This window comes from Chelonia mydas, chromosome 1 (assembly GCF_015237465.2).
Source record: "Chelonia mydas isolate rCheMyd1 chromosome 1, rCheMyd1.pri.v2, whole genome shotgun sequence".
Classification (NCBI taxonomy): domain Eukaryota; kingdom Metazoa; phylum Chordata; order Testudines; family Cheloniidae; genus Chelonia; species Chelonia mydas.
Window position 1 is genome coordinate 44,376,749 of NC_057849.1, and position 15,730 is coordinate 44,392,478.

Consider the following 15,730-nt stretch of genomic DNA (forward strand, 5'->3'; position numbering starts at 1 on the left):
GTATTCATTACAAATTCAAAATAAAACCAATGTTTAGTCAAAAAGAAAAGATATATTTGCCAGTAGTCCTAATTTGCAGATCTGTTAGCAGTCATGACATGTATAGGAATTCCATGGTTTCAGGGTGTTTCCCAGATTCCCACATTGGAGTCACCAGTCAAGTGTTATCTAATATGGTTTGACAGGGGAATCAGTCAACTAATGTTTAGATACTTCTGTCTGGCTGAGAAGCAGAGGTGCTCACAAGGGAGATGAGCAGGCAGAGAAATACAGGTTGGTAGTAACACTAGTGGAACTGGATGGGGAAAAATAAAATCCTGTCAGTCCGAAAGGTGGGAGAGGGCTTGCCAAGTTGAAGAAAGGGGATTATTTAAGCACAGCTGCAACAATGTGGGCAAACGTGTGGAGAAAGTGGAGCAAATAAATAAGATCAGCAGAAAATAAAATTGGAAAAGTGTAACAGAAATAATCTTAAGCAAAAAGTACAATTGCATGAGAACACAGGCAGCTGATGTGGCAACCTTTTAAATGTTTTTGTACAAAATAAAGTGATAAGTGGAAAAAAAATCACTCTCCTGTAGCCATCTGGCCCGACCCTGTCATAAAGCTTAAAAGAAGATAGTCTTTGTGATTAACACTGATAGGTTTTTGCTCCTTGGGCTCATCTGCATCACTGATTTGTTTCTTTTCTGTAACCAGCACTAATAAGTTTCATTTCTTACAGAAGGTAACTTCAGAGACATCTTATTCAATATGTTAATTCAGATTTTTGTAGGGAATTAATTGCAATTGATTTTTGCAGAGATTGCTACCAGAGATCAACTACAGATTCATGAAAACTTTGTAGACCAATGTCCCACAAGTTATTTATTGCAGAAGTTGGAGAGAAATATAATGATACATGTTATTTGATGAAAAGTAGTAGTGATCTTCTCAAAAGACTTAAGTATATTTTGCAAGCCACTTTGTCAAGAAAAGTCTAATATGGAGTAGAATGAGGATGATACTTGGAAGTGCAGGGAGGAACTGCTTTTTGGTGTCTGATATCACAGTAACTATAAGGAAACAGTAGAGATTGAAAGTTTTTGGGGGGGTGAAGTGGAGAGGACTCTCAGTTTATTTATCTATTTGGGGTGGCTGGGGAGGAGCTTTTAAAATTAAGGATTAACAGATCACCTCTGTTGTAAAAACACTGATCCAGAAATAGTAATGGGTGATAGCAGTTTGACTTTTGGAATGTCTTATGCATAGATTCCCTGCTGTTATTAGAAAGTGAAGTAACTATTTTTTTCTTTTTTGCAAATTAATATTTAGCTTTTCCAGAAGCTGTGTAATACTGTTTTTAAATGGTCGTCTTTTAATAGCACAATCAGTTTTTAATATGGAAGCTATGAGCCTCCTAACTTTAGACACCTTTCAAGTTCTCAGCTTTCCAATGTATCAACTAATTGTGTTATTAAAAAATCTAATTTAAAAAGTAATATTCTGAGCAACTAGAAAAGCTGTGTCTAAGAAATTGTTTGGACCATGTTCATTTGAGTTATCTGTTACAATGTTGTTTTACCAGATTGTTGTTGTTATCAGCAGGAAGTTAGTGTTCCAGTCACCATTCATTTGTAGAGCAGCAAGTACAGTTGAAAAAAAATTTCAGTGTTAAAAAGAGAAAGTTATTAACAAGCAGATCTTTAATCATCTCTTCTACCTCCTTTAAGGTAACTGACAAACTGAGACTTATATATTGTTTTTCTTCTTTTAAAGCACTTTTTGTAAACTTTAGCTTTTGATTTAGCCACAACATCAGAGGGAGTCTGTGAAAGCCAGTAAAGAGCCTGGGGAAGGCTAGTGAAGCAGTTTCTCCCATACTATCTGTTTTGCAAAATGCAAACTTTTAACATATATTTTTCCTAGCTCTTCTGGTTGTAAAGATAATCTTCTGAAAGTGAACAGATGCAGTGTTGTCTTATTGAATCTACAAGTACTCTGAAACAATAACTCTGAGCTGCAAACAGACCATTCATTTTAATGGAAAGTAAATTCTGAAGGCTGAAGATGAACATTTAAATAGAGGCATTGCTAAAAGTTTGTTTCCCTTTTTTTTCTGGTCCTTATGACTCTTTGTCAGCTGTCCCCAAGACTTTTATTGGGGGGGTGGAGAGCAGAAAGATGGCACAATGCCACATCTATCTCCCCACTAGGTGCGCTAAGCAGAGCTTGGGTGCACCTCAGGATCTAGCTCAGGGGTGGCCAACCTGAGCCTGAAAAGGAGCCAGAGTTTACCAATGTACATTGCCAAAGAGCCACAATAATACATCAGCAGCCCCCCATCAGCTCCCCTGCTTCCAGCGCCTCCTGCCCACTGGCAGCCCCACCAATCAGCACCTCCCTCTCCCTTCCTGCACCTCCCGATCAGCTGTTTCATGGTGTGCAGGAGGCTCTGGTGGGAAGCAGGGAGGAGCAAGGGCACGGCAGGCTCAGGGGAGGGAGAGGGAAGGGGTGGAGTGGGGGCAGGGCCTGTGGCAGAGCCAGAGATTGAGCAGTGAGCACCCCCCGGCACATTGGAAAGTTGGCACCTGTAGCTCCAGCCCTGGAGTCAGTGCCTATACAAGGAGCCGTATATTAACTTCTGAAGAGCCTCATGTGGCTCTGGAGCCACAGGTTGGCCACCCCTCATCTAGCTCATTATGTTATCTACAGATTTTGACACCACACTTAGTGAAGGTTCTACTATTCAGAAGCTCCCCCACTCGGAAAAGAAAGAAAATAAAATCAAAATATTGTAAATTTTCCTTCATCCCTATTCTGTGAGCATCACTTGTCACTGTTAAATTAATAGACTCTATTTTCCAAATAAAGGATCCAGGAAAGGGGCGTCTCCTCCAGGGTTATAGAATGTGGACATTTTTCACTCTCCAGCAATAGATTCCAAAAGGATTTCATTGAACAACCCAGCAATCAATACATAGCACTGAAGGGCATTTTTGGAATGTCCTTAATTAACAACGTGTACAGTTAAGCCTGGTTATAGGGCACAACTTAGAACTTTAACAGAATTCTGTCACTTCTTGCTGCTCACTCTTGTTCAGGTGATTAATAAATATACTAAATTATACCTGACTTACTGTGGCTCACTACTATTCCCAGGATTGACTCTGAAACTTTTTAAAAGATAGCAATGACATTGGCTACCATGGAGTTTTCAACACAGAAGTGAATTTTAATGATTACATGTTTTTGTTAGCAGCTCAGCTACTTAAGGAGATGGTTTAAGTTTATTTTGATCTGTCTGACCATTTGCATTGCATTTAACTATTCTGAATGTAATACTGCATTGCTAAAGTGCGTAGTACGTTAGTATACTGTAATTCTTTTACGAGTGTTTAACTGTAATATCATGCTGTTGAAGCAGTGTTTCCTGTGTTTTATAAGTCTTTAACAGATGGCATTCTCTATTTTTCTCTACAGGCAAGCATGCTGAAGACATATTTGGTGAGTTGTTTAATGAGGCCAACAACTTCTACATCAGAGCAAATTCTCTTCAAGACAGAATTGATCGCCTTGCTGTCAAAGTTACCCAGCTGGATTCAACAGTGGAAGAGGGTAGGTAATTGCATAAAAGCACTGAACCAGAAGTGATGTTGACAAGGTCACAGTAATTAATTACACAACAATCACTGCTTTTCCTTTGGAATAATGCTGAGCTGATAGCTCATCATGTTTACTAGGAGGGCTTGCTGGAAAAAATCAGATTAGGTTAATTGGAGAGAAATATTTTGAACCTCTTAGCTCTCTTCATATTTGATTTAAAATTTTAGTTTTTGAGGTCTTTGTGATACAATCCTTGCCTTTCGGGACAGGAGACATAGCTCTTATGCTCATGATCTAAGTCATCTTAATAAATCAGAAGTTATTTAATTTAGTCATCAATGAAAATATTCCTAATCGTAAAACCATTAAAAGGTTTAGGGCACCTGGCCCTCTTATTTTAAAAGGGGGGAGTTGCAAGTTAAAGTTGACATTCATTACCAATATGTCTCTAGAATGACTGGCTCTAATCAATGCTGTTATAATCATCTTTCCCTAAAGAAAATGGAGATTTATGTATTATCAGCTAGCTAATGTGATACAAAGTTCGAATCACCAGATACTGCACATCCTTGGATCAACACCAAAGTTACAGCATCACTTGTTTATATATATAATTATTAATGTGGTCATTCATTTTGTAATGTGCATTAAAAACTTGAGGAAGGCCCGTACTCTATTTGAAACCACAGATTGCGTTAAATAATTTTAAAAACATATTCCTATGTCCTACCTTAACAAAAAAAAAAAAAAAAAGAAAGCTGAAATGTGCAAGCTTGCTTGCAAGTTCAATTTCCTAACATTGAAAAGCTTGGGTTTTTTTAAATGATACAATTCAAAGGCTCTGTATAATTTGATGCTGGATTTTTCTAGAATCGTAATGCCAACTGTGTAAGTATAAAAATGGATCTCTTTGAAGAAGCTGCTGACTTTAATGATTAAAAATATTAGGGCTATATTAGGATATATGTTTCACTTGTACACGAGACATTGCATTCTGGTACAAAGGATACCTTCAAGCTGAATTAAAGGAACTCGCACACTGTGGATATGCAATTGTAATCGCATGCTTGCTTTCAGGAGTTGTACTGTTCCTCATATCTTGCAACTGGATTTGCCAGAAGAATCTAGTGTGAAATATAAATCAGTCTTTTGTGAGTCTTCAGTGAGGGTATCACTGAGGCAGACCATGTGTGAGGCAGCCTAGTCAGGGTAAGCCCTAGGTGTTTTGCTTCCTAACAGCCAAGGAAAACACAAGAATTTGGCCCCTCTCTTCCCAGATGCGTTAAATTGCTCGCCTCTAATGCCGGCACTGAATGTAGTCAACTGGAGCCTATCAAGCTGGCAGGACAAATTGCCAGCTCCTCATTCAGGCCACAAACGACATGAGAGTTTGAAGCAGCTGCTGAACATGCTCCCTTTACTGGAAGAGTATGGCAACGTAATATGAATGTCTTATCAATATCTCCCTGTAAATTAAAGTTCCCTTAATTTGGGATGGCTGTTTTGCCTTCTCTATGTAAAGAGTTGCTTATCTCAGTCCAGTTGCTAGTTAACAGATACCTGCTTTGCAAAATACCAGAATTGACATTAACACTTTTTGGCCATCTCAGGAGAGGGGTCAAGAACTAAGTAGTCTGAGAAACTGAGCTATCTTCAGGTGCTCCTGCATCTTAGGTTTGAGGCACCAATCATTGTTATAGTAAAATGTGAGGAAATTAGCACTACTCATGTCCATACTGAACCTGTTCTTTGATAAATTGGAGGACCTCAATCTTCAAATCTTTCAATCTGGTACATTTCAGGAGCACTAAGTTCACTTAACTAGTTTTAAATTTTTTTAAAAAAATCAGCCCATTTATTCCATTGTGGATAGTTTCTGGTTAGCCTATGAAGCTGTAAAGAGACACTCAGAGCAGCTTTTGTTTCGATGTTCATGTCTCACTAGATCTGAGGGTCACAGGAGACTCCACTCAAAAGTACTTTCCATAGTTACCCCAACGCTGCTAATGACCTTTCAAATTAATGAGCCACACACAAACTATTTTAATGTTGTTTTAATCTCAGTAAGGAATTTCATTGACTCTTTGGCTCTGGAAATTGGAATTTTTGCAGTAAAGATGATTGGTACCAGAGGTTAATCTAGATTTCTGACTGCCTAAAATTCAATTCAGTAAAATCAGTTATTAATCAGACACAATTTTGAAAGCACCATAATACTTCCAATCAGTTTAATATCAGTAGAAAAAAGTTTTTTAGGAAGATTTCATCCTAATGTCGTTGTTGGAAACACCACAGTGAATGGGATAGGTAATTGCTAAGGATAGTATTTTCAAAATCTCCTAAATCCCATTGACTTTCAGTGGGGCTTAGGCTCCTGAATCATCTATATGTTTGAAATCTTTTACTCCTAAACTAGGATGTAACGATTCAAGACTGTATGATTGAAAAAGCTGCCTTTAATTCTGATCATATCATTTCACATTCAACTAGGTTAAAAAAGAAGTGAGTGTCAAAAACAAATGTTTGTGTACCCACATGTGCTAACCAGGTGAAAGAGGGACTTGAAGTTTCATTTTTTGTTCCTAAATCCTCCATCTGCTTAGAGGCTACTAAAGAAACTAGGTAGTCATGGAGTGAGAGGCTAAATATTGCTCAAAAATGGGGTGGGAGATGGAGCAAAGATTAGGATTAAGTGGTCAATTCTTATCATGGCAAAGGGTTAGCAGCAAGGTGCCTCAAGATTTTATATTAGGCTCTATGTTATTTAGTATATTAGTGATCTGGAAAAGGAGGGGAATGAATAGTTAGGTAACAAAACTTGCAAATGATGTAGTTATGTAAATTAGGACCAGAGTGGATTGAGAGGAATTCAGAGTGATCTAAACAAGCTAGGTGCATGGGCAACATGATGGCAAATTAAATTAAATGTAAATAAATGCAAAGCAGTACACATTGGAGGAAAAAAATCTAAACTCACACACTTACATGTTTCTAAATTATCTATATCAACTCAAGAATTGGACCTGGGTAAGTCTAAATTTTGAGCTGGGGGTGTGATTCCCAGCTTGAGGAGACATACTTGTACTAGCTTTCATCGAGTAAGTGTGCTAATAATAGAATAAAGCCATAGCCGCATGAGCCGCCTTGAGTACGTATCCAGTTTCTCTGATGGGCATGCACTCTGGGTGGCTAGCCCCTCCTGCTGTTCATACTGCTGCAGATCCTTCATATAAATCAGTAGTGCAGCCTCATCTAGGATCTTGTGTTCATTACTGGTCACCCCATCTAAAAGTAGATATTGCAGAATTTAGGGTGGTTCAGAGGAATGGTCAATGGCATCAGGAATGGTCAAGGGCATGGAAAAACGCTCATATGGAGAAAGCGTGAAAAGACTAGGGTTATTCTCCTTAGAGACAAATAAGGGGAGACATGATTGGAGTATATTTAATGAACGATATTGATTGGGAACAGCTGTCTCATTCACAAGGACAAGCCAATCTCTAACTATTAGAGATCAGGGTGAGATCAAATGCGAGGTGCTTACACCTTCTGAGGCATCTGGTGACGCTATTGGAGATAGGATGTGTACTAAATTGATCTTTGGTCCGATTCAGTATGGTAATTCCTATGTTCTCACGTGATGCATTGACAAGATTTACTAAACAAATTAAATATATAAATATTACTTCAGTTTTGCTACTACATATGAGTACTGAAAAGTTTGTTGAAATATTTTCAAATAAAAAACTCTTTAATGTTGTAAAAATGAGATCTCAGTTTTGGTCTGTAGTAATATTAGAAAATATCCACAATTAAATATCTTCTTTTCCTCTCTAATAGTATCATTACAGGATATCAACATGAAAAAAGCATTTAAAAGTTCGACAATACAGGACCAGCAAGTTGTTTCAAAGAACAGCATTCCTAATCCAGTGGCTGACATCTACAATCAGAGTGACAAACCACCTCCATTGAATATTCTTACACCATATAGGTATGGATAAAGTCAGTGCCTAAATTCTTGTACTGTGCTATTCATCTCGTTTAATTCTAGGTACATTCTTAGCAGTATGGAGGAGAATGGGTAGGTAACTATACAGTACAGATGCATTTCTGAACACAGGGTTTGAGGTGTATCCCCAGGTTTTATGAGGTAATAGTTTGAGTCACCCTTTGCACATTGCAAGATGATACAATGTTAACAAACTGAATAAGCATAAATAATGCAAGGCTCCGTCAGACTGAACGGTAACAATTTATTAATTTCTAGGGGTTAATATTTTTCGTATTTGAAAAGTAAACCATATTATTAGTTTCATAGATTGGCTTTCTGTGAATCTGGAAAATGGCTCATTGGATATAATGTAACATAATTTGGTTTTGCAGTGCTTTGTATGTGGAAGGAGCTGTAGAAATTATTATATTAAAGATACTCAGTCTGAGCACAGGACTGTGAGCCAGACACACCCAATTTCTAAACCTCATTCTTACACTGATTTCCTCTATAGCTTTAGATAAGTCACTTAATCTCAATTTTAATTTATCCATGTGCAGAGGAGTGTTGTAAGTTATTGCCATGCCAGATGACTTTCAACCAATGAATGTGGTTCCATAAATACCTAGATAGAGATCAGCAGCCCCTCCTGGGTGCAGTGGAAAAGGGACACTGTCTGCATACCTGTCGAGTGCAGATAGTTCCTTCTCTCAAAAAATTAACATCTGAAAGTGAACCTAAGAAGTGGAGATGGGTAATTTTTTAGTGGACATATAATATGACGAGTTTTATGGATCGTACTGAATGGACAACTGGATTTTCATACTGTAAAATAAATGTAAACTGTCATACGGTTGTGATGAATAATTGTACTCCATTTCTGCACTGTGGTTGAAATCATCCCATTTCAGAATAATGTAAATCTGAACCTGATTGGTAACAGGAAATTGAGGTTGTCATTGAGTATATAAATACTGTAAAGAAAAGGAAGACTATAGTAATTACCATTTTATTCTGTTTATCTTGAGTTTTGGGTGCTGCTGCTGTTTGTTTTCATTGCCTGACTTTTTCCTGGCAAATAGACAGGTACAGTAAGCAGGACTTCATTCTCTGTTTCCATTAGATTTATAATAGTCTGTTTAAAGACTCTCATTTTTCAGTCTTTTTCTAGGTATTCTGGGTAATACGTTATCATTTCTTTCCCTAAAATGTCTTGGGTATTAGATTGCTTAAATATGAGTGATTGTTAAATATAACTAATGCTTATAACAGGATGCCCTGATTTCTGATTGTACAATATTTTTGCAAAAAGTACACACTTGTGCTTCGGTAACTTATCTGAAAAAGCTCTATATAAATAATACATATATCAGAGTGATTGCAGCGTATTTTTAGTATCATTACCTTGAAGGTATAATTGTAGATCATTTTAATTGCTGAATATTTAAAAATTAAATTAAAATTTCATAAATAGCTGAATAATGAAGTATTTTGCGTATCTATTTGTGCTGCATAATTATACCTGGGTGACAGTGTATAGCGGTGTAACTGAGAGATTTTGCTTTAGTGCACTCATAGACCTTAAAGCCAGAAACGCAGGCCACAGAACTTCATCCATCCACTCCTGTAATAAATCCATAACAACTGTCTGAGTTACTCAAGTCCTCAAATCATGATTCAAAGACTTCTTCTAATTCTGTTAGATATATTTTAGTGTAGTTCATTTACATAGATGACATTGCTCTGGAGATCTTTCATAGATGTTGAACTAAAATTATGTGCAATGTACTTTATTTGGCTTACTACAGTTAAACAATAGAAAGGGACCAAGCTTAAACCAACAAAGCTCAAAGCTGAGCCTCTTGTGTTTTAAATGACATATTATTGACATTTGCTAAGCTTTTCTTCCATTGTGTTTACAGAGATGATAAGAAAGATGGTTTGAAGTTCTATACTGATCCCTCCTATTTTTTTGATCTTTGGAAAGAAAAAATGCTACAAGATACAGAAGATAAACGAAAAGAGAAGAGGAGACAAAAGGTAAATAGCCATATAATAAATATGTGTAGAATATATATACAGAATTTATGCATGTGCACTTATCCAGGCTAAGTTGTGCTTAGCTTATGTACATGTCTAAAGTCTGTTGCTACTTAGATATGACTGAAATAGTAGGTTTCGTATTAGAAGTTTGATTACAGTTTATTCTTTTTACTTTAAGAGGTTTGGAAATGGAATGAAACAGAACTATAGTTTTCTTTAAATCCTTACTATTATCTGCTTTTTAGTATACAGGAAATCAGCTATCTTTGCCTCATTGGGAAGAGTATATGCCTTGGTAGGAATAAAGTTTGAATTGTAATGTTTTTATAACGTTTCTTTACCTTTATATTCATTATTAGGGGTTCTTTATCCAGCTACCCCACACCCACAGGAAAACATAAATTTCAGATAATTATCCTGTTAATTCTTTATATTCTTTAATTGTGACTCTTCTTTTCTACTTCTATTGGAAGACTTGGTGAGTAAGGTAGCACAGATATTTCATGGATCAGCAACTAGAGTGGATGTGTATTAGGAATGATACTCCTTGTTGCTCCTCAAAGCCAAAAAAAAAATTAAAGTTCTTCATAGAGAAGAATCTTCCAAATTTTTACTAGTGTGTTCAGGTATTTGACTAGCAGGGGTTAGAGGCATGTGCATCATCTATAGTGAGGATGTACACATATATATTTTTGTAAAGTGTTTGTTTTTAGCTTGCATGGGATGAAGAGTTTAGTGGATGCTTATTCATGTTGCCACTTTGCTGCTGATTGGTTTGAGGAAGCTCTGGAAGGGCCATAAGGTTCTTCATGCAGTCCCAAGAAAGGAGAGTGAGAAGAAAAGGTAGATGAATCAGCAGTTGCCTATCTTGTCCAACATGATGTCCTCCTGGATACCAGGGAAGGGGCCTAATTGGTCTAAAGGATTCCAGAAGAAAAGAGCTCCAAGTAAGGACTATCAGACTGCTGATTTGGAGAGTTGCATGTTAAAACTTAGAATGCACATATGTCATCTGCCTCTAAATCAAAGTGAAGAGTCACCATAGTGAAACTTCACTCATCCAAATTCATAAAGTGAAATTCACTCCTTCTGACCCTAGTGGATTCTCAGCATCATAAATCACATAGAACATTCACCAGGTCTGTTAACACTAACGTAAAATGGAACTGCTGTTCCCGTTGCTGCTCATAGAGCCTACAAGGAACCCTGCCATCTGAAGGGAGGTGGGATGCACGCCGGCCAAGAATAAAAATAGATTGAACTGGAAGGGTTGGTCAGTAGGCTCACTCACCTGAAGACTGTTAGCCACAAGGAATTGTCCCAGTAGTCAGTAGGGAATTCTACCATGCATTGGGAGAGAACACAGGTCTTCATTGCAACTGTGTAGAGCCAGACAGCTCTGGGTGGAAGTTACTGTGCATTAAAAGTAGGGCTGTCAATTAATCGCAGTTAACTCACATGATTGACTCAAAACAATTAATTGTGATTACAAAAATTAATTGCAATTAATCACAATTTTAATCGCAGTGTTAAACAATAGAATACCAATTAAAATTTATTAAATATTTTGGATGTTTTCTACATTTTCAAATATATTGATTTTAATTACAACACAATACAAAGTGTACAATGCCAACTTTATATTATTCTTCTTCTTACAAATATTTGCACTGTAAAAATGATAAAAGAAATAGTATTTTTAATTCACCTCATACAAGTATTGTAGTGCAATCTCTTTATTATGAAAGTGCAATCTCCTCATTATGAAATGTAGATTTTTTTGTTACATAACATTGCTCAAAAACAAAACAATGTAAAACTTTCGAGCCAACAATTCCACTCAGTCTTACTTCTTGTTAAGTCAATCTCTAAGAGAAACAACTTTGTTTACATTTATGGGAGGTATGCTTTCCACGTCTTATTTACGATGTCACTTGAAAGTGAGAACAGGCTTTCACGTGGCACTTTTGTAGCCAGTATTGCAAGGTATTTACATGCCAGATATGCTAAACATTCGTATGCCCCTTCATGCTTCGGCCACCATTCCAGAGGTCAGGCTTACATGATGATGACACTCGTTAAAAAAAATAATGCATTAAATAATTTGTGACTGAACTCCTTGGGGGAGAATTGTATGTCTCCTCTGTTTTATCTGCATTCTGCCATATATTTCATGTTATAGCAGTCTTGGATGATGATCCTGCACATGTTCTTAATATCAACACTTCTACTGCAGATTCAACAAAACACAAAGAAGGTACTAATGTGAGATTTCGAAAGATAGCTACAGCACTCGACCCAAGGTTTAAGAATCTGAAGTGCCTTCCAAAATCTGAGAGGGTCAAGGTGTGGAATAGCTTTTAGAAGTCTTAAAAGAGCAACACTCCTTTGTGGAAACTACAGAACCCGAACCACCAAAAAAAAAAAATCAGCCTTCCGCTGGTGGCATCTGACTCAGATGATGAAAATGAACATGCGTTGGGCCACACTGCTCTGGATCATTATCGAGCAGAACTCGTCATCAGCATGGATGCATGTCCTCTGGAGTGGTGGTTGAAGCACCAAGGGACATATGAATCTTTAGTGCATCTGGCATGTAAATATCTTTCGATGCCGACTGCAACAGTGCCATGTGAACGCCTGTTCTCACTTTCAGGTGACATTGTAAACAAGAAGTGTGCAGCATTATCTCCTGAAAATGTAAACAAACTTGTTTGTCTTCGCGGTTGGCTGAACAAGAAGTAGGACTGAGTGGACTTGTAGGCTCTAAAGTTTTCCATAGTTTTGTTTTTGAATGCAGTTATTTTTTGTACATAATTCTACATTTGTAAGTTCAACTTTCACAAAGAGATTGCACTACAGTACTTGTATGAGGTGAATTGAAAAATACTATTTCTTTTGTTTTTTACAGTGTAAATATTTGTAATAAAAAATAAATATGAAGTGAGCTCTGTACACTTTGTATTCTGTCTTGTAATTGAAATCAGCATATTTGAAAATGTAGAAAACATCCAAAAATATTTAAATAAATGTTATTCTATTATTATTTAACCATGCAATTAATTGCAATTAATTTTTAATCACTTGACAGCCCTGATTAAAAGTGCGATGATGGCATAAAAAGGCTACAAGAATTTGTGGAAGGCCCAATTCATCTGAGGTAGAAAAGCACCCCCAAATCCTGCTTTGCCTCCAGCATTTATAATAGTGTTATAAATTAAAAACACTTTTTTTGTATTTAAGTTGCACTCATAGGTTTGCTGTGTGAAAGGGGTCACCAATACAAAAGTTCGAGAAACACTGTCCTAGACCCTTAGAATGTTGTTGGAAAGAAGATGACAAGATTTTGTTTTGTTAGTTGAAGAATTGCATTTTGTGTCTCGAATTCCACTAGAGGAATATTTCTTAAATTTGTTACTTATATCCCTTTTAATATATGATTTCCTTTCAGGTCTCAGAGGTTTACACGCCATATGTATTTAAGACAAATTATCCATCCCTATTGAATACCCATGCACTTTAAGAATGATGCTGTCTTCTTTAACTTGCTGATCAAAAATAGACCCTATGTGGACTAAAAAAAAAAATGTAATTCAGATTACAGATTGAATGTTTTTTGTTTGTCTTAAATACTGGACGTTGAATAAAAACAAAGTTCAGGAATATTGAGATCTCTGTTACAAATCTTATTAACGTAGCACTTGCAGTTTTTACAGACAGCGTGAGCATACTTTACTTCACAGAATGGCAACTTTTTAGATGTATTTGAGTATATTTAGTCAAGCGGCAATGACAACCATTTCTAATGGAGTTGATTTTGATTCATTTATATTTTTGTAGCTGAAATTCCACATAGAATTCAGTACATGAGAATTCCACAAATGACTTGTATCTTATCAGAGTAAAAGCTCTACAAGTCTTCTAAATGAGAACTTTGTGTAGTCTGCTAAAAAACAGACATTCAAGTAGAATGCTAATTTAGGGTCTAATCCTGTGAGGTTCTTTGTCTCACTTCCGTTACAATCAATGAGAGATAAAAGGTGATCATCACTCACAGATTCAGGTTTTCAGAGCATCTGTGGGGCAGTTGCCTTAAATGGTTGAGGTATTGGCCGTAGGAAGTTCTTGAGACCTATTATCCATTGTTGACCCTATTTTTACAGGATTAGGAAACTCATGGAGGCATACATGAAAATTTAATATGATGGTTCTTTCAAATGACAGTGTTCACTCTGAACAAAAGTGTAATTTTTTAAAACCCTGTGTGCATTTAAAAGCTACTATAAGGTCTCCTGTTCTGCATTGTTATGCTTTGCACACAAAGTAGGGTAATGAGTTTAGTGTACTTGAATTTGTCAAAGTTTTTGCTTTACTGTTTTTAAACCTACAATCAAAAATGTGAATCAAGTGAATTTTGATGAGCATTAATTAGTGGTCATTAACAGGTTTCTGAGGAAAAAATTATACAGTCTTTTCCCCCACTTTCTAGTTTTTCCTCTGTATTCCCCCTGAAGAATTCTGTACCTCATTTTAACTGATAATTTTAAGACTATAAGGTGTTTAAGTGATTTTCTACAATTGTATTTAAGAAGTCAAGTCAGTGATCTCTGATGTGATATTATGCTGTCAATTGGTAAACTCAAGTTAATAAATTAACTATTGGTGAACTTTTTTAATTTCTTCAAAGTACTGCAGATACATGCTGGAACTATTTCCTTATATCACCCCTATCACTTCATTGCAGATGCTTTTTGTGCATAATTTTTGCTAACCTTTTTAATGCAAGTGTTATGCTGAAGCTAATTATTTACGGTCTCTAACAATACTTTGCCATGTTTGTTGAAGTACTTATTTTCAGAAAGTCAGACTATACACTCCTTCCCTATCTTTAATTTATAGCACCTACTTGTTTACATGGTTTCTACTACATTTTTAGAGCCCTGCAAATCCACAGAAATCTGCTTTATATTCATGGACCATTTTTGCAGATCAGATTCGTATACAAATGTTGTATCCACTTGGCTCTATACATTTTATTTAAAGAGAGAGACACACACCACTCTAATCACAGTTCTCTTTGAAAGTGGTAATATCCTCTAGAGTTCTGCATTCATCACCCCACATACCCATCACCAGAGCTGCAGTGGAATTATTTGCCCGACATTTGCGCACTAATAAAAAGAAATGTCACTACTGATATTGGATAAAAATAAAACTACCCTATATGCAGATGTAATTCTCATAGATATTAAGATCAGAAGGGACCATTATGATCATCTAGTCTGACCTCCTGCACAATGCAGGCCACAGAATCTCACCCACCCACTCCTGGAATAAACGTCTCACCTATGTCTGAGCTATTGAAGTCCTCAAATCATGGTTTAAAGACTTCAAGGTGCAGAGAATCCTCCAGCAAGTGACCCGTGCCCCATGCTGCAGAGGAAGGCGAAAAACCCCCAGGGCCTCTTCCAATCAGCCCTGGAGGAAAATTCCTTCCCGACCCCAAATATGGCAGTCAGCTGAACCCTGAGCATGTGGGCAAGATTCACCAGCCGGATACCCAGGAAAGAATTCTTTGTAGTAACTCAGATCCCACCCATCTAACATCCCATCATAGGCCATTGGGCCTATTTACCATGAATAGTTAAAGATCAATTAATTGCCAAAATCATGTTATTCCATAATATCATCTCCTCCATAAACTTATCGAGTTTCATCTTGAAGCCAGATAGGTCTTTTGCCCCCACTGCTTCCCTTGGAAGGCTGTTCCAGAACTTCACTCCTCTGATGGTTAGAAACCTTCATCTAATTTCAAGTCTAAACTTCTCAATGGCCAGTTTATATCCATTTGTTCTTGTGTCCACATTGGTACTGAGCTTAAATAATTCCTCTCCCTCTCCAGTATTTATCCCTCTGATATATTTATAGAGAGCAATCATATCTCCCCTCAACCTTCTTTTAGTTAGGCTAAACAAGCCAAGCTCCTTGAGTCTCCTTTCATGAGACAGGTTTTCCATTCCTCGGATCGTCCTAGTAGCCCTTCTCTGTACCTGTTCCAGTTTGAATTCATCCTTCTTAAACATGGGAGACCAGAACTGCACACAGTAT

At 36.9% G+C, this 15,730-nt stretch overlaps 1 protein-coding gene across 7 annotated transcripts in view; it reads left to right on the forward strand.

The window, feature by feature from the left end:
* The window catches only part of WASF3 (WASP family member 3), a 138,483-nt gene that overhangs the window by 106,722 nt on the left and 16,031 nt on the right, over positions 1-15,730 (forward strand). For all 7 annotated transcript variants that reach the window (XM_043531074.1, XM_037891455.2, XM_037891427.2 and 4 more), the window contains 3 exons: positions 3,463-3,597; positions 7,426-7,579; positions 9,502-9,619. In XM_043531074.1, the coding sequence (XP_043387009.1) occupies positions 3,463-3,597; positions 7,426-7,579; positions 9,502-9,619 (407 nt within the window). The remainder of the gene's footprint in view (positions 1-3,462; positions 3,598-7,425; positions 7,580-9,501; positions 9,620-15,730) is intronic.